General features: G+C 53.0%; 1 protein-coding gene and 1 pseudogene across 1 annotated transcript in view; one reads left to right on the top strand and one right to left on the bottom strand.

Annotated features, from left to right (window-relative positions):
• Positions 1-10234: 10234 nt before the first annotated feature.
• Positions 10235-17871, bottom strand: LOC133628630 (probable G-protein coupled receptor 179; annotated as a pseudogene).
• Positions 17872-19034: 1163 nt separating this feature from the next.
• The window catches only part of LOC133628646 (suppressor of cytokine signaling 7-like), a 77288-nt gene continuing 72764 nt past the window's right edge, over positions 19035-23558 (top strand). Inside the window, exon 1 of the mRNA XM_062017055.1 lies at positions 19035-19940. Coding sequence (XP_061873039.1) covers positions 19093-19940 — 848 coding nt within the window. The 5' untranslated portion in view covers positions 19035-19092. The remainder of the gene's footprint in view (positions 19941-23558) is intronic.

The following is a 23558-nucleotide window of genomic DNA, read 5'->3' as shown; positions in this document are numbered from 1 at the left end:
ATTTCAACTTACGCGGGCTCTTTTACTTTTTTTTTCCTCCACATTCCATCGAGAGGGGGAGGGGGAGCGGGAGCGGGAGGAGTCGCGGTTTTCTTCCCCTTTGCTCCGGCTGGGCAAAACCACGACATTAATTGGCACCCAACGTGAGGCCCTCGAGGTTGAAATAGAACAGAGTGGGTTTAAACAAAATCCTTGTGTACACTCCTGACACTAACTGATTGTTGATCACAATGTTGGTTGATATGCTCGTATGGTGGTATTACATGTCCTCTTATCTGCATCATGTATGTCCTGTGATAGTGTTTCTCGTCTGTGGAAAATGTATGAAAATTCTCATGCTACTGCACTGGATGGGATTGGCTTATGATATGATTTTGTCATGGGTTATTAAGTTGGGTTGGAATGTGTACATGGCTTTTTTGTCTCTTCCACATTTTCTCCTAGAACTTAATAATGGCACTCAATTTATGGGAAAAACTGACATGTTTAATTCCTCCCACTATGTCACTTACCCTCATTTCTTCAAGGTGCTTCTAATTCATTCTAACAATAATACTTGGAATGTTCTAATTACCATGTTTGTATTATTTTCCCTTGTTTTCACCTCGGCTTGGATTGTAATAATTTTTTTGAGAGCTGTGAGGAGAGGCATACAGAATATGGACAGGTGTCCAAGGAGCTTTCTACCTGTAAGGATTTGGAGAACACATGAACCCATTCCTAATTCATCTGTGCCAGAACCAGTTGCTGTTCTGACTCCAGCAGTGGATGTTACAGTCAACTCAGCTGAGCCAGAACCAGTTGCTGTTCCAACTCCAGCAGTGAGTGTCCCTGTTGCAGCTGTGAACACTCATACCCAGACTGCTGACACTGTTGCTGTTACCACTGTGGACACTCATACCCAGATGGTGGATATTGTTGCTGTGTCCACTCAAACTCAGACTGCTGCTGCTACAACTGTGAATGCTCAAACCCAGACTGTTGCTGTTACAACTACGGCTACTCAAACTGAGACAACTGATACAATTGCTGTTGAATCAGAGTATCAATTTGTGCCAGTATCAGTTGCTCCTCTACAGAAAAAGAAATACACAAAAAAAACAGTTCGCAGCACTAAGGATGAAGATGAACAAGGGATATCACAGAGGGAAGAAGAGCTGGAGCCAGAGATAATCAGCCGGTCCTTGTCCCTGAGTGAACTGCGAGATGTGCGGAAAGATTACAGCCATCACCCAGGTGAGCACATTATCACCTGGATGCTCCGATGCTGGGAAAATGGAGCCCACAGTTTGGACTTAGAGGGCAAGGAAGCCAGGCAATTGGGCTCCTTGTCCTGGGACGGGGACATTGATAAGGCTATATAAGGCTTTAGTGGACACCGGTGCACAATGTACTCTGATGCCATCAAATTTTAAAGGGACAGAATCCATTTGTATTTCTGGAGTGACAGGAGGATCTCAACAGCTATCTGTATTAGAAGCTGAAGTGAGTCTGACTGGGACAAATTGGCACAAGCATCCCATTGCAGCAGGCCCCGAAGCTCCATGCATCTTAGGCATAGATTATCTTAAGAGAGGGTATTTGAAGGACCCAAAAGGATACAGGTGGGCCTTTGGTTTGGCTGCAGTGGAGGCAGAAGAGATTGAACAATTATCCAGCATGCCCGACCTTTCAGAGGACCCTTCTGTTGTGGGGTTGCTGAAGGTTGAGGAGCAACAGGTACCAATTGCAACCACAACAGTGCACCGTCGGCAATACCGCACCAACAGAGACTCCGTGATTCCCATTCATAAGTTGATTCGCCAGTTGGAGTGCCAAGGGGTGATCAGCAAAACTCACTCACCCTTTAACAGCCCCATATGGCTGGTACAAAAGTCTAGTGGAGAGTGGAGACTGACAGTAGACTATCGTGGCCTGAATGAAGTCACGCCACTGCTGAGCACAGCTGTGCCGGACATGTTGGAACTCCAATACGAATTGGAGTCCAAGACAGCCAAATGGTATGCCACCATTGATATTGCCAATGCATTCTTCTCAATCCCTTTAGCAAAAGAGTGCAGGCCTCAGTTTGCTTTCACTTGGAGAGGGGTGCAGTATACTTGGAATCGACAGCCCCAGGGGTGGAAACACAGCCCCACCATTTGCCATGGACTGATCCAGGACGCACTGGAGGAGGGTGAGGCCCCAGAACATCTGCAATACATTGATGATATTGTGGTGTGGGGTGACTCAGCAGTGGAAGTCCTTGATAAAGGAAAGAAAATAATTCAAATTCTTCTAAAGGCTGGCTTTGCCATTAAACGCAGTAAAGTCAAAGGATCTGCGCAGGAGATCCAGTTTTTAGGAGTAAAATGGCAGGATGGACGCCGTCATATTCTAATAGAGGTGATAAACAAGATTGCAGCCATGTCTCCACTGTTATAAATGGCTGTGATAAAGTTCACAAGACAATTTAAGTGACTCATAGATTGAATTTATTAAGCAAGTGGCAAATAAGCAAAACAGCGCTGGGCGGCCGGGAGACTCTGCTCCACCAACGGCTCGTGACCCCCCTGCCGTATCACAGTCCTTTTATACAGCCCTTATCGGTCGGGTGCATCGCTCCCTGGTGTACTCTGCGCATGTGCCCGTCTTGTTACTAGGGGGTCTTCTTCTGCCTCCTGGTGGTCGTAGGGTGGTCGCTGGGATGAAGTCAGTAGTCTTCCTCTAGTGGCCCGCTCATGAACTCTTCTCTTGGCTCTTATCAGCTCATGCGCAACCTATTGTACCTCCTATAAGCATCTCAGCCAACTGCACCTGTGCACATTGTAGAAACTTTATGGTTAAAGCTTTACAAGACTTTTACAATGACTTTAAACGGTTCCTTGCACAACTATTCTTTCATGATTTGATTAACAAACACGACCTTTTCCATTACAATCCCCCCTTTTCTTTTCCTCATTTTGTTCATCAAATCTCCTAAGAACATCTTTAGCCATTTCTAAAATAGGTGTTTCACTTATTTCATCCTCTCCGTTGGCTAACTGCTTGTATTGCTTCCTAACCAGCATTAAGTGGGCTGCTTCTAGCCTGGTTTTTATAATCTCAATTACCTTATACAATTACATCGTGAGCCAAGGGGAATAGTTGAACCATGACTCATACCAGGCTTGTTGCTGTTCCCTTTCTCGTTTTCGTTTCTCCTGTAATTTTGTCATTGTGTCTCTCACTATACCGGTATGATCTGCATAAAAACAGCATTCTTCCCCTAGGGCTGCACACAGTCCCTCTTGTTGTAAAAACAGCAGATCCAACCCCTGGCAATTTTGTAATTTCTGGTTCTGCTGCACTAGAGATGTAATCCCGGTCCTTGCTCCTGATGCCCCAATTGCCATCAAGGTAGCTATAGTTAGGGCTGTGAAAGGCTCCGGCTTGTGCCAGAGCACCCTGGTATTCCAATGATTATAGACAAACTCTTCAGGGTGGTATAAAATGCATGGAACAATGGTTACCTGAATACAATATTCACTGCTGGCATTAAATACCTTTAAAGAGAGGCATGGGGTTACACCGATTTTCGAACAAACCCACTTGGAGCCGTTCACAGGTCTGATTGATTCAGTCCGATTGCCTCATAAAATGGGGGGTTCATGCTATAACATAGCCAGTAGCGCTCCGTAACATTTGGACTAGGACAGTTAACCACTCCATCAGCCAGATAACAACATACCATCCCCAGATAATGGGTGGGGCCTTTATCAAATAAAATGGTACTTTCCTTTTTATTTTTTCACCCCACATTCTTTTAGGTGCAACGCTTTTGCCCTTCTTAGAGGTAGGCTTGGGATCTTAGGATTCCCAATTTGAGGCTTTGAGAGACTCTATACCCCACTCCCAGTACGCCTCTGCCTCCTTCACCTACTCTGTTGCTTAGAGCAGTGAGGTTTATGATCTTCTCGGCAGCAGTTGTAATCTTCAGGGGTATTCTCTGTCTCCTTATAGGCCTCTTTCCTTTTGCCTTTTCCTCCAGCACCCACGGGGTGCCTGAAACACCGGCTTTCACATCCAGGTCTCAGTTCTATGGGCCTTCTGCTTATAAAGCACCCTTTTATAAACTTAGATTACAATCCCCACTTGACTCAGATTGTTTTATACGTCTAAGGTATTTCTATTCCACGATCTGTTACTTTAAAATGGGTATTACAGCCCCACCGATTATCTTACACCTTTCTGACGATCACAATTTAAACATTAAACTCTAATATTTTACAAAAAGGAAATCACTCCACTCCTCAGTCAACATGTCACTTTTTACGCAGCTTAAGCTTCAGTTCTCCTGGGACCTCTGCAGCTTCCCACTGATCCTGGGAAATTGGTCCTTAAATAAGACAAGAAAAGGACCCTCCCATCGGGGGGTTAAAGATGATTCTTTCCAGGTTTTTATCAAGACTTTGTCCCCAGGATTAATCGTGTGGATAGCAATATCTAAGGGTGGTCTCTGTACCACCATTCCCTTTTCCTTAATTCATTCCGTCTTTTCAACATTTCAATAATATATTTCTGAAAGTATCCTTCTTCTATGCCAGGGTGTTCCTGAGGGATCTCTAAATCATAAGGCATCCCATAAAACATTTCAAACGGAGAAGCCTCCGTGTCTGTCCTTGGTTGCGTCCTTATGTTTAACAAAGCTACATTCATTCTCTCCACTCTTCTGGAACTTTGGGGATGCCGCGGGGTATGGTATTCCCAGTTTGTTCCCATCGGAGCCAATGCCTCAGGGTATCGTTTGGCTCCCCATACTGGTGGTTTCTATTTCTAATTTCGGAGAGTGGATTAATATACCTTCATATTTTAAGAGCCTAGCATCAGTTATCCATTTTTCTGCCTTTTGTTGTAATACCCTCCCCTGAATGTTATGGGGAGAAAACACCTTTAACTCCCCTCCAAAGGTAACAAATAAAAGGTTTTCTAACATCAGGCAGGCTAAGCACAGGAGCATTAATCAAATCCACTTTTAAATTCTCAAAGTCTCTTTCATCTTCTTTGGTCCATTTAACTAATCCATCTTGAGTTAATTTCTGGTACAAAAATCTTACCTTCTTAATAAAATTTTCAATCCATTGTCTGCAATATCCCAACAGACCTAAAAGCTGTCTAACTTGTCTCTTACTCTTTGGAGCTTGTAGGGACAGTATCCCATTTACTTGATCTGGATCAAGTTTCTTACTTCCCTTTATAAGCCAGTGTCCCAAATATTTTACCTTTTCTTCAGCAAACAATAATTTAGATTTAGACACTTTCAACCCTTGTAAACTCAGGAATCTAAGCAATTTAATACTTTCCTGTCTAACAGCTTCTTCGTCTCTCCCTGCTAATAATAAATCGTCCACATATTGAACTAAAATAACTTATTTGCCTAACTCATAATTTCTCAAGATCTGTTCTAGTGCTTGTCCAAAAAGACTGGATGACTCTGTAAATCCCTGTGGTAATACAGTCCATCTCAACTGTTGTTTCATATGGGTGTCAGGATCTTCCCATTCAGAAGCAAAATAATCCCTGCACTCCTCTTTCAGGGGACATGCCCAAAAGGCATCCTTAAGATCTATTACACTATACCACTGGTACTCAATAAGATGTGTGGGTTAGCTACCACAGGGAACCTAGTAATAGTTCTCTTGTTTATCTCCTGGAGGTCATGTACTAGTCTTTAAGTCCCATCAGATTTCTTTAGTGACAATATGGGAGTATTGTAAGGGGACATACAGGGCTCAAGTAGTCCCTTAGATATTAGTCTTTCTATTTCTGGTTTTAATCCTTGTCTACCTTCTTGTGACAAGGGGTACTGCTTTACCCTTAACAGCGGCCCAGGGTTTTTCCTAAGTCTATAATTAAGTCTCTCCCTAATAAATTATAATCAGCCTCCGGAACTAACAAAAAGGATCCTACAGCATATTTTTGCTGCTTCAGATTCTATCAGTACCTCCTTCACAAGAGGTACTTTAAATGGTTCCCCTTTTGCCCCTACCACTTGTATTTTCTCTGAAGATATCTTACACCCCTGAGGCAATCGCTGGATTGTAGATCTCTCAGCCCCAGAGTCCACTAAAAATTCTACTTCCTGACGCTGAGGACCTAACTTCAGTTTTATCAAGGGCTCGGTTCCTCCTGTGGTCCTCAGCAAATAGAGCCCCTGACTCCCCCATTCTTCCTTAAACATCTGTCCATCCTGGAATCTCCTTCTACAATTCCTTTTTAGTGTCCCTTCTGTTTACAATAAAACATACATAAATAAATAAATAAAAGACATTCCATCGTCCTTTGATTCCTTTTTTTTTCCTGATGAATGCACCTGTCTCCCAGGCTTTTGTTTCCCTTTCTCATTGCCTTGGACTACTGCCAGAGTCCCTTTCTGTCCCTCCCGAACGGCCGCCACTAAAAGTCTAGTTTACTTTCTCTCGGCTTCCTCCTCTTTCCTCACATAATCTCTCAAGCCAATCAGTTGGGGTTTCGTCTTTTCTCTGTCTCTCATTGAATGCTTTGTTAATATTCTGTCCTCGGGGAACAGACTCTCTGATTCCCTGGACAATGATGGCTTGGAGATCTGCCATATGGGCTCTGTGCTCCACCATCTGATTATTCCAATTGGGCCTTTGCAAGGGCCATTTCACATCTGCGGTTGGTCCTGCCTGGTGCTGTTGATCCCAGATTTTCATTCCTGCTAGTTCATCCCAGGTATAGAGATTTGGTCCTAAGAACTGATCTAATCTCTCAGATACACCCAGAGGATCTTCTAACAAACTCCCCATCTCCTTTTTTTAATTTTCTCACATCCCCGATATTCAGGGGCACAGCTATATAACCAACCCCTGGTCCTCCTATCTGAGCTCCTGCTCCTGCATTCACAATGGGGACTTCCCTCAAGGGGAATAACCCCTCCTCAGCCCTTCCCTCCCGAGTCCTACTCCTCATCAAGGGGCCTCAGAGGGTCGAGGCCGACCCCTCGGATTCTGGAGTCGGGGATACAGAGGATCCGAGGCCCGATACACTCCAACCGAGAAGGAGATACTGGCAGCATATGAAGGAGTTCAAGCTCGTCAGAAGTGATTGACACAGAAACACAACTCTTCCTAGCACCTCGACTGCCAGTGCTGGGCTGGATGTTCAAGGGGAGGGCATTCCCTACGCATCATGCAACTGATGCTACATGGAGTAAGTGGATCACACTGATCACACGAGCTTGCATAGGGAAGCCTAGCCGCCCTGGGATTCTGGAGGTGATCACAAACTGACCAGAGTGCAAAGATGGTGAAATGTCACCAGAGAAGGTGACACGTGTTGACGAGGCCCCATCGTATGATGAACTGCCAGAAGATGAGAAGCGGTATGTCCTGTTTACCAATGGGTCCTGCTGCCTTGTGGGAAGGCATTGGAGATGGAAGGCAGCTGTATGGAGTCTCCTACGCAAAATTTCAGAAGCTGCAGAAGGAGAGGGTGAATCGAGTCAGTTTGCAGAAGTAAAAGCCATCCAGTTGGCTTTAGACATTGCTGAACGGGAAAAATGGCCAAGGATCTACCTCTACACTGATTTGTGGATGGCGGCAAACACTCTATGGGGATGGCTACAGCAATGGAGACAGAACAACTGTCAATGACGGGGCAAACCCGTCTGGGCTGCTCCACTATGGCGGGACATTGCTGCTCGAATGGAGAAACTAGTTGTGAAGGTGCGCCATTGTAGTGGGTCTGGGACGGTAGTGATTTTCCACAGCAGCTCCTGCAGTGCTGTGCTTACTGTTGATATCAATATTATGACTACCGCTTGCACAACATCAGGGCTGTCCCTCCAGCATTCCTTCCCCCACCTTCACCAATAGCTGTGAGTGGGCATGCTCTTGGGAGGGACTATGGCCAGGACAGCTGACCCAGGCTGACCAAGGAGATATTCCATACCATATGACGTCAGCTCAGTAATATAAACTGGGGGAAAGGAGCAGGAAGGGGAGGCGAGATTCATTTCTGGCCTTCCCAAAGCAACCGCTACGCGTACTGAAGCCCTGCTTCTCGGGAGGTGGCCGGACATCGCTGCTGATGGGAAGTGGAGAGTAACAGCTTATCTGCTTCTGCTTTGCTTCCCGCGCGCGCGGCTTTGCTGCTTATTTATTAAACTGCTTTTATCTCAACCCACGAGATTCCCATCTTATTTTCTCCCCTTCCCTGGCTTGCTTCTCGGGAGGAGGGGGGTAAAGCGGTGTGGTGGGCACCTGGCATCCAGCCAGGCTCAAACTACCACAGCCATGTAGATGCTCACGTACCCAAAAAGCGGGCCACAGAAGGACATCTGCATAACCAGCAAGCTGACAAGGCTGCTAAGATTTCTCAGATCTGGATTGGCAACATAAGGGGGAGTTATTTTTAACTCGATGGGCCCATGATACCTCAGGTCATCAAGGCAGAGATGCTACCTATAAATGGGCTCGTGATCGAGGGGTGGACTTAACCTTGGACACTATTGCACAGGTTATCCATGAGTGTGAGACATGTGCTACAATTAAACAAGCAAAATGGTTGAAGCCCATATGGTATGAAGGGCGATGGCAGAAATATAAATACGGAGAGGCCTGGCAGATTGATTACATCACACTGCCACAGACTCGCCAAGGCAAACACCATGTGCTCACAATGGTGGAGGCGACCACAGGATGGTTGGAAACATATCCTGTGGCTCATGCCACCGCCCGGAGCACCATCCAGGGCCTTGAAAGTCCTCTGGCGACATGGCGCCCCAGAAAGAATTGAGTCAGACAATGGGACACACTTCAGGAACAACCTCATAGATGCCTGGGCCAAAGAGCATGGCATTGAATGGGTTTATCATATTGCCTATCATGCACCAGCCTCAGGAAAAGTTGAGCGATACAATGGGTTATTGAAAACCACACTGAAAGCAATGGGAGGTGGAACTTTCAAGCATTGGGATACACACTTGGAAAAGGCCACCTGGTTAGTCAACTCCAGAGGATCTGTCAATTGAGCTGGCCCTGCCCAATCAGAGCCCTTGCATATTGTAGAAGGGGACAAAGTCCCTGTGGTACATATAAAAGACATGTTAGGGAAGGCGATTAGGGTGTGCCCTGCTTCAGGTAAAGGCAAACCCATCCGTGGGATTATTTTTGCTCAGGGACCTGGGTGTACTTGGTGGGTGACGTGCAAGAGAGACTCAACGTGTGCCTCAAGGGAATTTGATTCTTGTAGGCACAGATGTAGCTTGGACCAGCCAGCTTGAATAAAGATGGTAGGGACAAGTTAATGCAGCTGGCAAGCTACTTCAGAAACAGGTGCTGCAAGTTAATCAATTGGGCCCTGGGTGATCTCATGGGCAGAAGCAGCATATCAGGAGGTAGCTAGCAAGGGAAGGGTGGCTTTGAGTCAACTCTATTGATTGTACTACGTTGCCTGTGTATGTCTCTGCATGTGCATTACCTGGACTCTCTATGTCTTTGAGTGAATATTGCTTGCACCACTACAACAGATTCTGGATGAGAATAACCCGTGAATTAAATTGTATAGTGATAGCTGTTGAATGTCATTATTCCTATAGTTGCTCTGTGTTATGTATGTGTAGATGATTATGATGTGTAAACCTAGAGGTGACATGTAGATGGTATAGAATAAGGGGTGGAATGTCCTGGTTTAAGCCAGGATAGAGTTAATTCCCATGAGGAACCAGGAAAGGGCACAGCCTGAACAGCTGACCCAGGCTGGCCAGCAGGTATTCGATACCATCCTAACATCATGCCCAGTATATAGGTGGGGGCTGGCCGGAAGAAGCTCCTCCGGGGTGGCGGTTTCTCGGTCGCCGGTCCGGAGCGGTTGCTTAGGTCGGGTCCCGGGTGGTGAGCAACTGCATCACTCACCAGTTTTCTTTGTAATATCCCCTTATCTTTGTTATAGTTGTTCCTCTTCAATTTTCCTCAGTAAATTGTTCCTATTTCAACTTACGCGGGCTCTTTTACTTTTTTTCTCCCTCTCTGATCCCCTCCGCATTCCGCCGGGAGTCGCGTTTTTTTTTCCCCTTTGCTTCGGCTGGGCAAAACCATGACAGATGCTTTTGTCCCCATCTGAGCTATGCACATAGACAGCAACTTCCAGCTGAAGACTTTCCATTCATGAAAGCTGTGTCTGGTGGCTGGCTGGAGGCAGCTACTCATGGTCCCAGGGGCAGACATCAGCTTTGGTTTCACTCACACCCCCACTACTGTCCTGGGGGCTGGCCCCGACACTGGCCTGCCCATGAAGGATCAGGGGGGCATCTGTGCTCTCCACCTCCCATGGACACACCTCAGAGGTTCTTCCCCTGTCTGTGCTGGTTGTGTCAGATGCTGCTGGAACCTCTTCTACTTCCCAGGGACAAACCTCAGCTATGCCAATGCCTTTTCTGGGGCTGCTGCCCACCGTGGGAGCTGTGCTGGCTCTCTGAGGCAGCAGCTCTGGCCTGAGGCCCCACGAGGGCTGGATGCCTGGCAGGATGCAGCACAGGAACTTGTGCTCGGCCTCACTCTCAAATCTACCCTTGGATTTTTTCAGCAGAACTGTTGCAGACATGGTGCTGGCTCCTGCCACCAGCTTTGACCTTCCCATCCTGGAGGAGGATGTTCTGTCAGCTCCCTGTGGGTGCACACCTGGCTTAAAGCTTTCCTTCTCCGTGCTGGTGGGCTCTGCTGCTTCTTAGGGGCAAATATCAGATTTCCTGCTCTCGATGCTGTCAGACTTCCTGGGCAGCTTTTTCTTCATTGCAGTTTTTGGGGACAGCTCCTCTGTGCCCAGGCTCTTTCAGGGGCAGATGGCCTCATGCTCACTGCTGCTTTTCTCCCGTGGTTTGGAGGCACTGGCTTTTTTTGGTGGGAGGCTTGTCTCACGCAGGGCTGCCCTGCTTCCTGGGGGCAGATCTCTGCTTTACTGATGGATTTGAGCTCCAGAGTGTCCCAAGGACAGACCTCTGCCTTCAGGCTCTCTGTGCTCTGGAACTTCTTTGAAGGTGACTTGGGCAGTGCTGGGATCCCTGAACAGGGCTTTTCTAGGGGCTGCTCTGTGCTCAGGCTCTCCCAGGGATACACCTCCTTTATGCTCTCCACACTCTGGGATTTCTTGGACTCAGCTTTTGGGCTCTCCAGGCTTTTCCTGATGAGCTTTGCAAAGATCCTGGTGTCCCTGGGCTCTGGCTGATGCCTATCTATCTCTGCCAGCTTTGCTTTGATATCTTCAGGTCCGAATCCTGGTTTGTTTTCCATTTTGAAAATCCTACGCATGTCCTGACCCGGTTTCCCCTTCCCCAATGGAGCTGCAGGCTCTTCCCAAGGGCAGGCTTCTGTTTTAGCAAGAGGCTCAGTGATGAGACCACTCTGCCTGAAAGGGTAGCCTGCACTTCCCATGGACAAATGTCACACTTTTTGCTATTGATGGTTCCTCCTTGCTTGGATGATGTTTTGTGCAGAACTGGTTGTTTTGCTGAGAGCCCCATGATGGGCTGCTCTGCACCTTCCCTGAGGTGGAAGGATCCTGGCTGGATGCTCCCCTGGTCTGCAGCTCTAGCTGTTTCTCCTGTGCCCCTCGGGGCCACTCTCTGTGGGGAAATCCCATTTTTCACTTGGAAAATGTCACCATTATCTAATTTTCCTGCATCGGATAAGGCTGATCCCCTTTCCCAAGGGCAAACTCCTGCATCACTGTCAGCTCCCATTGCTTCCCAGGGACAAACCAAAGCCTGTGTGCTCACAGGGCTCCTCGATGTCAATTCTGGCAGCTCAGAGCTTTTGGGTGCAGGTTTTGGTGGGGGCTCCTCACCGCTTGGCTGCCCCAGAGCTGGCTGGGTGCTCCTGCCCTTCCTGCACTCTCAGAAAACCCAGTGATTTTGGTCTGATGCTCTTGACCCACTTGGCCATCCGCCTGCTCTCCCCTTCCTGTTGTTCCTGCTCCAGCTGAGCCCCCTCTGCATCCCAGGGGCAAATTTTTGCTCTGACAGTCCTCTCCCCTTCCCCAGTCTCCCATGGACAAACCTCAGCCCTCTTGCTCTCCACACTGCCTGCTTTCTCCAAAACCACTTTCAGCAGCTCTGGTGTTTTTGCTTGTGGTTTCTCCACACCTGGCTCTTCCCCAGGGTGTCTGGGATCCCTCTCACTGCTGCCTTTCCCTGGGGCTCTGTCCTGCTCCTCCCAGGGGCAGATTTCAATTTTACTGCTGGAATCTGCCCGGGTTTCCCCAGGACATACCTCTGCCTGCCTGCCCATGGCCCTGCCAGCTTTCTCCACTGCAGCCAGGGCCACCTCTGTACTCTGGCTCTCCCCAGGACCGAGGGGCTCAGGGGAACTGTCCCCCTTCTGTAACACCTTGTCTGGGCTCTCCTTGCCTGGCAGGACCCCGCTATCCTCTGGGGAAGCAATGGCTTCCTGGCGCAGCAAGGCTCCTTGTCCTGCTGGGATGCCTGAGGTTCCCCAGGGACAAACCTCAGCCCCCAGCTTCTCAGCGGCAGAGGATGGGTTGGTGCTACTCATGGTGTTGCTTGTGACAAGTTTTGCATGGGGCTGCTCCACCTCTGCATGGTCCTGGGAGTGGATGGACCTGCTTCTCACCTTGCGCTCTTCAGCCAACCTCGCCACCCCTTCCTTTGATGTGCTCAGCCTCGTGCTGGCTGCAGGAACATCCTTCCCCAGCTCCACAGCGGGAGCCTCAGCCCCTTCCCAGGGATGGAGCTGTGCTTCCCCACTGCCTGGTGCCTCTGGGGTTTCATGGGGATGTTCAGCTGCTTCTTGGTAGCCAACACAGGAGCCCAAGTGCCGCTTGTCCAGCTTGTCCTTGTACACCTCGGCTGCGATCTCCTCCCACAACGGCGAGCCAGCGTAAAGGAACTAGGGATAAGGAGGGATGGAGCTCATCAAGGGGTCCCTGAAATGCCAGGGATCCCCAGCCCTGAGTTCCTGAGTTCCTGGGCAGAGCATTACCTTTGGGATGAAGAGGAGCGCCAGGGTCATGGTAAAGAAGAAGCAGCAGGATTCAGTCAGGGTGCAGTGAGGGGACCATGATGAACCTGGAAGGGGCAAGGAGAGCAGCGCTAAGTTCCACCACAGCACCCATGGTCTCCTCCCCTCCTCTGGACCCTGCAGCCTTTGTCCTGCCTGGAGTCCCACACAGAGAACCCTCTGGCTTCAGGGATTTGCTGCTGGTTCCTTTGCAATCTCAGATCCTGGCCCCGTGTCCTACCTGGCCACATGGAAGGCTGATGAGATCATGAGCTTGTGGAGTGCAATGCCCACGTAGCGGGGCTTGTGGAAGGCAGAGGGCATGGCGTGTGTGGCATAGCACAGGAAGCTGCCCCACAGCAGGAACAGCATTTCAGCTGTGGGAGAGAGCTGGGGAGCAATGCTGAGCATCCAGCCCCATCACCCTGCTGCTGTCAGCATATTGTCCTGAGGGGCACCAAGCTCTGCAGGGTGAGTGCTGCTGCCTGCTAGAACCTCCCTGCCTCAAGGCACAGCCAGCCCAGTGTATCCACCATGGCTGTCATTGGCATGTGCTGTGGTTGGAGCTAAGTCTGGTGCAGAGCATCCTCTGGCACAGTCTGCCCTGATGCCAGCAGCACCCACCGCCTGTGCCGGGCGAGTTACCCTGTGCCGAGGCAAATCCTGGGGCTGCTCAGAGGAGTGTGTGGGAAGCAGCTCAGGTGCCCAAGCCCTACAGGCAGGCTCCAGGCAGATTAAACAAACAAGGAAATTAAACCCCCCACATTTATGGGATGGGTCCTGGGGCTGCAGGAACCCCCCAGGACACCACAGAGAGTGATCTCACCGATCACCATCATGTAGTCCCAGCGGTCGTGGCCGCAGATATAGAAGTGGAGCCCGCGCGGGGTCTGGGTGCGGATCACCAGCGGGATGTTCTTGTCGATGTTCTCCAGCATCCCAATGGTCCAGGCCGCCAGGAACCACAGCACTAGGAGCAGGATCAGCCCCAGCATCTTCAACACTCGCCCGCTTGACACATAGGGCACATGCTGGGCCATGCAGGACAGGAACAGCTTCAGCACCCTGTGAGGGGCAGAGGGGTGAGCCTCCAGCCAGCCCCGCCACTGGGCTTCTGGGCAACAAACCCCCCGGGCCTGGCTACCTGTACAGCTTGAGGGTGATGGTGCCGTAGACGATAGTGAAGCTGAGCGTGTGCACCCAGCACAGGACGATGCAGTGGAAGATGCTCGGCTTGAAGTACAGGATGAAGACCTGAGATGGTGGGAGAGAAGGAATGGTGGGTGGCACAGGGCAGGATCCTGTCTGACAGGCCAGGGACTCCAAATCCACCTGCTTTCAGGCCAGCTCTGCTGCCACCTCTCCCCCTTGGCTCTACAGCATCTGCCAAGGGAGGGAGAGGGGATTTGGGCAGGGATTAATTCCCGTGGCCAGCGGGAGAAAAGGGATTTGGTTTCCCAAGAAGGTTTGTTTATATGGCAACTGCGGGGGGCTGTGCCAGCAAAATTAACAATTAGGTGGAGATGTGCTCATGCCCTGCTTGGGGCTGGCTTGATGCACTTGCCCTGGGGGCAGCTGGCCAGGCTGCAAACATCCTTAAGCCCTAGCCCAGAGGGTTTCAGGCCCAGAGCCTGCTGAATACTCACAGGGAAGTAGAGGAGGAGGGACTCAAAGAGGATAGTCTCCAGGAGGACGACTCCCAACATCTGGATTCTCTGCAGAGACAGAGGATTGAGGGTGCAGCTGGAGCCTCAGATGGTGCCCAGAGGGGATGGGGTCAGGACAAGGAGATCCCCCCTGAGCGTGTCGAGCTGTGACATCCTTCCCTCTGCTGTGACATCTGCCCCAAGAGCTCCCCAAAGACCATGGGGTTTAAGAGTGGGAGAGGAGCTGGGCGGGGGATCAGGGACACCTTGCCTTGCTCTGTTGGAAGTGGTAGGAGACGAGCATGTTGAGGAAGATAGCCAGCATGCAGCAGGCCTGACAGGAGAGGATGGCTGTCTGCAGCGCCCGATCCTCCTGGATCAGGCAGGGTGCATCATCCTCGCAGGTGGCACATCCTTGGCAGCAGGGCTGACACGCCAGCCGGGACCCCTCGGCAGCCCCCGCCGCACTCCCCACCACGCCTGCAGACAGAGCAATGGCCAGGTGGAATCACTGCATCCCGGGCTTGGTGGCACTGTCTGTGCCAGAGCACATGCTCAGGCTTCCCAACCCCTTCCCAGCCCCCCACCCTACTGCTGTAGCCAAGTGCCACAGGGTGAAATGGGCACAGCACCCACCTGCCTGGGCACCACTGGCCACTCCTCTGGCCCCGTAAAAGCCTGACTTGCAGCGGCACAGGTACCTCTCAAGGACAAAGCCACAGCTATCCTGGGGGACATACTGAAGGAGACAGACACACAAGTAATGTCTTGCACCCCCTGTGCTCCCCACATCCCTGTTCCCACCCTGCTCCAGCGGCTCCAGCAGCCCCCAGCTTGCAGGTACCTGACTCCACACCATCCTCCCCCACACCCAGGAGGAATCAGTGGTTAAACATTTAAGAATTAAAAGCCAAAGCTTGGCCTCCAAATCCCCCCCTCAAAACCTAAACAGACACCTAATGCAGCAGAGCTCACTAATCCAGCCCGGCCGTGATGGCAGCAGCAGGTAGGGCACCGCTGCCCTAATCCCCCACGGCTGGATCCCGCCCCGAATGGGCTGTACTGGCAGCTTTTCTGGGTATTGTTTTTTTGGAGAGATGCCCAGCAGCAGAGCCCATCCCTGTGGAGGGTATCGCCCACATGGCACTGCCAGGAAAGAGACACTGGTGACACCTTTCCCACTTGGGGACAGCTTTTTGCCTTCAGGGTGGGACACCGATCCGTACTGAGCCGAGGGGCTGTGGGGTTTGCCCTGGTCAGGGATGCTGCTGGTTGTGCCAAACTTTGAAATGTTCTTGGGCATCACTGGCTCGCTGGAGTGGATTGGAGGCTGCTGGTCAGGGTGATTCGCTCAGCAGCTGCCAGCCCGCTGAGCCTGGCCAGCCCTGTGGTGCCTGGGCAGGCAGCAGTCAGGTCACACGCTGCCCCTGGCAGCGAGGAAGGAAGATTTGCACAATAAACCCCTCAGCTGCGCCATGAGTAAAGCTGAACAAAGCAGATGGATCGGCCAGGAGAGGATAAAGCTCAGCCTGGAGAGAAGAAAATGCAGTAGGGACAGTCTGGCTAGGGGGACAGGGACGATTTGGTGGCTGGGGGGGGAGCCTCACCCCCTGGTGAGGGGACGAGGTGCCAGATGCTGGGTGCCAGTGGCCAATACCTGGGTGCTGTTGAGGTCACAGCGGTGTGTGTCTGCGAACCAGCCCAGCCCACTGATGCACTGGTCGATGGCCATGTCCTGCAGCTCAACATCCACCTGCACAATGCCCCTGCACAGGGGGACAGGGTCAGCCCCAGGGGCCATGGGGGACCTCCCCATGCCCACCCTGTGCCCCCCACCCAGTGTGGCCATGCCCCACAGCCATGGGTCAGCTGGTGCTGGCGCATGGACTAGTTTGGGCAATGTGAGGTGTCAGCAACATCCCTGGACAGCTGGTCAGGGATGTTCCCCCTCACAGCCATGCCCAGGGGGGCTGGGGGGAAGGGCAGGGGCAGCAGCTCTTGGATGTGAATTTTGCCTCTCAAGGGGAGCTTTAATGCAACCAACAGGGACGTAGGAGCTGTTGGGGTGGCCTCTATGTGCGTTCCTTGCCCTGCGGGACTGACCCACTTCCCTGTGTCCTCCATGGGGGACACAGCTTCCCCCTTGGATATGGGCCCATGGCCCCTCTCTGGGACAAAACCCAGCTATCCTCTTGCCTTCTCAGTGCCTCCTGCTGCAGGAGGAGGCTCCTTGTGCAGGGGGTGCTGGGGTGCAGCAGGGCCCCACCAACCTGGGGGCATCCCCCAGCTCCCAGGAGGGACCCCAGCCCAGCTCAGCCATCCCCCAGCACAGCTGTGGCAGGGCACTCTGAGGATGACAGCCAGAGATGGGCAGCACAGGGATGACCAAGGGGAAATAGGGGTCAGTTCCATGCCTGTGGATGTGCAAATGCACACGTGCACACACACAGGTGGAGACACAGAGGGGCTGGCACAAGCCTTGCACCATGCTGCCTGCACCTCAGGGTGATGCCTCCAGCTGCACCTCTCCCCAGCATGTACCTCCCAGCCCTGTTACACCTCTTCCCAGCCCCTCTGGGTACCACTTGAACTCAGGGATGAGGTCTGGCTTGAGCCCGTAGAACGCAGAGGAGAGCATGACTGCCCAGGTGGGCAGGAACTGGCTGTCCCGGCACTCAAGGAATGGCAGGGATCACCGCACGTGGCCTGACTCCCCCACATATCTGTCCCCTCGCTGCCACTTTGGGGTCTCCATGCTGCACAGGTTGTTGCTGAGCACGTGCTTGCGGAGGCCAGGGGTCCACTGGGACTTGAGGGCATTGAACCACTTGTTGTCCCAGCTGAGGTTGCCGAGGCTGGGGGTGGCAGCGGAGATGTCCTGCAGCAGGATCTCATCATCCCCTTTTGTGGCCTGCAGCATCAGCCGGGGCTTGGCAGCCAGTGGGTGGGCATTGAGGGCGAGCACGGCCTGGCGCACTCACAGGTGCTCCTCAGCCAGGCTGGCCCCACCGTGACACCCCGGCTGCAGTTGGCCCGGGCCAGCCGCTGTACATCACCCATCTGCAGGAAAGCCAGCACCGCCAACAAGCCCTCGGGGTCCCCTGATTGACCGGGGCCAATCCTGCCGGCCTGAGGGGTCTCTCCTGCGGGCGCTGGTCCCCTGTGAGGATGGAGCCATGGACCAGCATTGCGTGAAAGCACCAGAGCAGCAGCCACTGCCACGGGTCCATGGCTGGGGCTCAGTGGAGCCTCCTGGCCCTTTGTGGCCCCACAAGCCAGCCCAGGAAGGGGCATATGGTGGGCACAGCACCTGAGACGGCCGGGAGACCGCTCTGCTCTATGGGGCTGGACTCACACTCTACTGCCTGTTTTTCTCCCTCACTGATGCTGGAACAGATGTCACTGGCTCCAAACCGTGTTCATCTGCTGGCTCTGCCTGCCAGGAGCCCACCTGCTGCCTGCCCCCGTGCTCCTGCTTGGGCAGACTGTGCTGCTGGGCACTCCTCCCTGCTCTCAGCCCCGTAGGGACCCCCCGCACCCCTGCCTCCTCGGGCTGCCCATGATGCAAGCGCATCCTGATGGGAAGCCGTGGCAACGGGCCTGGAAATTTTCCTCCCGGCATCTCTCTCTTTGCGGCCCCCTCGGGCAGCTGAGGTGGGGAAGAAGGTCGCCTGCTGGTTCCCCATATGGTCCCGGGCTCCAGTCCCGCAGTGCCTGGCCCCTCTGGTCGTGGGCTGGAAGTGGGGCAAGGGGAGATGGCACACACATGGAACATCCCCATGGTGCTGATTGTGGTGAGTACAGGTTTGATGTCCACACCCAAGGCACGGGTGACTGCTCACAACCCACCCCTCCTCCTTCCTGAAGCAAGGTGACTTCCTGCTTCACTGGCCTCCAGACAGGTGGGGGGAGAGTAGGTCCCCCTCCGCTCCCCTCCAGTGGGGCCGGCTGCCCGTGAGGGCCGTGCAAGAACCATTCAGTAGCTGTGCAAGAGCCGTGCAAGAGTTGTGCAAGAACCATGGAAGAACTGTGCAAGAGCCGTGGGAGAGCTGTGCAAGAACTGTGCAAGAGCCATGCAAAAGCCGTTGCGAGAGCTGCAGAAGAGTTGTGCGAGAGCCATACAGGAACTGTGGGAGAGCCGTGTTAGAGCCACACAGCGCTCGCAACACGAAGGTGTCACCGCTGTCCCCCTGGCTCCTCCAGCCGCCCACTCCAGTGCCGGGGACTCGCAGCGGGTCCCTGCGGCCGCGCTCCGGGTGGGAACGGGCAGAAAATGGGCGGGGCCTCCGTCAAGGGGCGTGATTACGGCCGAGGGGCCGTGACGAGTATGGGTGACGGGAGGTGTGAAGGGGATGGGGGTGTGGCAGCGTGCGGCCATTGCCGTGGAGGGACGGGGACAGGGACTGGGATTGTGGCGGCCTGGTCTCGCGAGCCTTGCGGCGGTCGTAGCTATGCAGTGCGCCGAGCTGTGCGATGGGGAGGCAGTGGCCGTAGCCTCCTACCGGGTGCTCACCCGCCTGCTGGGTTACGGGGCCGGGCCGGAGGCGGGCGCGACGGGAGGGGCCGTTCCCGGCACAGCGGACGCGGGGCTGCTGGGCCCCGGTGGCGGGCGGCCGCCGGTGTTGGCGGGCGACGGAACGTTGCGGGGCCCGCGGCCCCCGCCGCCGCAGCTGATGGTGTTCCGCAACACGGCGGAGGAGCGGCCCAGCGAGGAGGGAGGCCCGGCGGCGGGCGGCGGGGGCGGTCAGTTGCTCTGCCCACGGCACCGCTGCGCCCTGGAGCCCAAGGCGGCGGCGAGATGGGAGTCCGCGCCGCCGGCTGGGCTGGAGCTGCAGCTGGCGGCGCTGGGGCTGCGGCCGCCCGGGCTGGGCGCGAAGGGGCCGGCGGGCTGCCCTTGCCCCTGCCTCGGCCCGCCGCCGCCCGCCAGGCCCGCCGCCGAGGAGACCAGTGACGCGTTGCTGGTGCTAGAGGCGTTGGAGCCTGATGAGGCCGGGAGCTGCTCCGAGGAGGAGCCGGGATCCCCGAGCCGCGGAGCCGCCCGCGCCGCCGCCCGCGCCGCCGCCGGGAGAGAAGGCCTCGCACCGCCGTCCGCAGCCCCCGGGGAAGCCGGCTCCGGCGGCATGAAGGGCTCGCTGAAGATCCTCCTCAGCCGCCTCTTCCGTACCAAGAGCTGCAGCGGCGGCTCGGCCGCTGGGGACGCCGCTGCCACCGAGGGCCGACGCACCGGGAAGCTGCCCGCCTCGGCTGGCAGCCTGACCGACGTCTGCGGGGCCCGCGGCCGAGAGCAGGAGGCGGGCAGGTACGGGGGAAGGGGTCCCAGGGACTGAGCTGGGTGGGGGGCATACTTGGGTGGATGAGGAGGGTCGGCGGAATGTTTTTGGGGTGGCAGGACAGGGGTTGTGGGGAGCAACTGGTTGTGGTGATGGCAGCTGGAAGACCTTGGGGTTGATGCCAGGCTTGGTGTGAGGGCTGTGTGTACCATGGTTTAGCCCCGTGGCATGGGGGAAAGGGCTGTCAGTGCCATGCCGCCTTGCTGGAGCTGGAGGATCGTGGTGAGGCACGGGTGCCATCCCGCACATGGGCACCATGGCTGTCCATCGGCTCCAGGCTGGGCTCAGGCCTCTTCATCTCTCACATGGGGTCAGTGAGCACAGATGCAGTCTAGGAGAGGCAGGTGGAGGAGGAGGAGGAATGTGCTGCTCTGCGCTCTCTATCTGCAAAAGGGGTGGCAGAAACCCAAGCAGCAGCAGGAGCCATGGGGCACCGGGTAGCCCGGAGAAAATGCCAGAGCCTCGGGATGCTGCAGGTACTGTCCGAAGCAGCGTGCCCCAGGAGTGGCCTGTGGTGACACTGCACTGAGACTCTAGGGGTATTGCAGTCAGGCTCCAGCCTTGATGGTGGTGGGTACTGCCAGGGGGACTCTGCTCTCCCCATGCTATCCTGGTGCTCTGCAGCAGGATGTGGCTGGAGGTTGTCTGGATTGTGCATTAGGATAGTGGGATAGATCCTGGGCCCTGTTAGTGTGGGACCCCATGCACCCCCTTGATTCTCAGCCCTCTTCTGTTTGCTCCAGCACCCTGTGGCTGCTCGCCCTGCTCCAGCCTCGTGTTTCAGCAGAAGAGCTGCTTGTTACAGCTGGGGAGGGTAAAGGGTTGATCTGTGCCTGTTCCCAAGGTTCTGTCTGGGGTGGGCCTCCTGTGCTCCAGAAACCACATTTTTGGTAGTATTTCCAACAGTAGAACTGAAATTCCTCGAGGAGGCAGGGGAGAGCTTGCCTGAGGTCTGCAGCCAGCCTGGGAGCAGTGGTAAACTATTGAATGGACTATGGGTGTTGCAGCACAGTCCTTTCCCTGCAGGGTTAATTAACCTTTCATAAAGCTTTTAGAGTGCAGTTGAAGACCTGAAGATGGGTGAGCAGGACATTTTTTCCAGGCTTGCTCTGAAGAGGCTGACCTTGGGTCAGGTGTGACCCACAGCACTGGCTTATGGTGACTGGGCACTTTGGTGTCCCAAAAGGCAGCCAGGCCACAGTGGAGGCCGCAATTACCTCTCTTTTGAAGCAGAGGTTGGCTTCTGAGATGAGGCAGCCTCAACTCCTGCATCAGTTCCCAGCCCTGCAACTGGTCAGGGTGTTGGGGTCCTGGAAGAGCCTCGCTTTTGCATGTGGGGTGACAAAGCTATTTCCTACAATTGCTTCATGTCCCACAAATGACTAAATGGGCCTCAAATGGTAGCAAGTTGTCTGTAATAACATTGTGTTTTGCTAATGGGCTTGTGGTTTATTCAGTCTTTGCACTTGAGGAGAGTGAATGAGGACGCCTCAGGACCTGCCGGGCAGTGGGGCAGTTGGCAGTTGTCTCTCAGCAGGCTGGGAGCAGAGAGGCACTAAATCACTTCCTGGGCCTTCCCTCTGGTCAGGAGGTTTAATGGTCACTCCTCATGCAACTCCACTGCACAAATTAGGTGGGATTTTATCAAAGGTTACTTCAAGGTGCCTGATGCAGTAGCTCTTGTTCTTCAGGGGTGACTTTGCTGCTTGCAGTTCCAGGACCTCTCTCCTGCTGCTGAGAGATGCTTTTTGCTCACCAGCTCCTGTGCTGGTGGAGCATCAGTGTGTTTGGTGCTGCATCTCTGCATACTGATGGGACAGTCCCTGCTTATCCTGGAGGTCTGGCCCTGAGTGCCTTGGGGTCCTGGGATGCCTGTACTCTCATGAGCAAGAGCTGGAGGTTGTTGCCTCCCAATGTGTGGCCCACATTAATATAAGATGGATTTGGTGTTCACTCAAAGTCACCGCTGCAGTTGCTGATGAGCTCAGAGCAACTTTGTGGTTAATTCATGGCTCTGTTTGTTATCATAGAATCATAGAATGGTAAGGTTGGAAGGGACCTTTAGAGATCATCTAGTCCAACCCCCCTGCAGAAGCAGGTCCACCTAGATCAGGTTGCATGGGAACATGTCCAGGCGGGTCTTGAAGACATCCAAGGAAGGAGACTTCACAACCCCTCTGGGCAGCCTGTGCCACTGCTCCTTCACTCTCACGGTAAAATATTTTTTTCTTATATTTAAATGGAAATTTTTGTGTTCCAGCTTCATCCCATTACCCCTCGTCCTGTTGCTAGCTTGTTCCTGACTTGCCAGTCTCTCTGCAGGCTGTGGGGAAGGGTGCTCCTGGGTGCCAGTCTCAGGCCAGCTGGGATCGGGGCAACGCGCTGAAACACACTAAAACCACTCAGGATTGCTGAAGGGGGAGCATTGCCATGAGCAAGTGCTGCTCTGCTGTATGCAAGCCCCCAATTTATTGTCAAAGTTACATAATACCTGTTTTTGCTTTTGCATCCTGCTGACCTTCAGGCTTTGCCTGTTTTCCACTCTCACGCTGCTGCTTCTCACACTCGCAACCAGGCATTCTATAACATTATCTCATTCACCAGCAATCAGTCTCATACTCTGAAGGTCGGTTTACATTTTTTGCCATTTACCAGTTCTTTATTCCCACATTTCCCCCTTCTTTGTTTTGTAGCTTCATTTTCATGGAGGTCATCACAATTAGCCATGATTTGGCCTTTATTTTAGAGAGAATGATGTTATTCAATCATGTCAAAGAGAGTGAGAGAATCTCTCAGCTTCAGAGGGTACCCTTAAGGGGTATCCCCGCCAAAAAGGGGGAAAATTTTCAGACACTCCAAAAGAGAGTATACAGAAATCCTCTCACCCCACAAAACTGGGACTGGGCTTTTATAGAATAAAGTGACTGACTGTCAGTCATCTTGTCATTTGACTTGCATCTCTGTAGGGCTAGCAGGAACATCTAGTTTCCTGCAACAATGTGATCACAGATGTTTGTTTCACTGCCCATTAGCTCAAGAATCTTCTCATCCTCCCAAGTTACCCTTGGAGAGGATTAAGTCAGGCTGATCTGTAATGGCCTTCGCCACTAGAAAACAGCATGACCTTCAGCTTGTATCTTTTCACCAGGGGGAGTGTCCTGCTACACTCCACCCCAAGACTGCAGTCAATCATCATGAAGTGGTAATGCAGGTACCTCTTGCCGCCATGCTATAAAAGTGTCCCACATTATATATGTTAACATCAAATGTGTTAAGAAACATAATTCTCTATGTTTAAGGGGAGAGGCCTCAGTGGTGTTAATTGTGTTAAGTCTTGAATCATGTACCACACTTGTGATGATGCAAGTGATGGTCATGCAAGGATGTGAAGAAGCAAGGAATGCATGTACAAAGATGTACACAGGCAACATAGTACAACCAGCAAGGTTGACTCAAAGCGACCCTTTGTTTGCTAGCTACTTCCTTATATGCTGCTTCCACCTGTGTGATCACCCAGGGCTCAATTGATTAACACACAGCACTTGTTCCTAATAATTGGAAGCAGCTTGCCAACTGCATCAACTTGT

Source organism: Colius striatus, chromosome W (genome assembly GCF_028858725.1).
Source record: "Colius striatus isolate bColStr4 chromosome W, bColStr4.1.hap1, whole genome shotgun sequence".
NCBI lineage: Eukaryota > Metazoa > Chordata > Aves > Coliiformes > Coliidae > Colius > Colius striatus.
The sequence above is the reverse complement of the archived record's forward strand: the minus strand, read 5'-3'. Positions and strand labels throughout refer to the sequence as shown.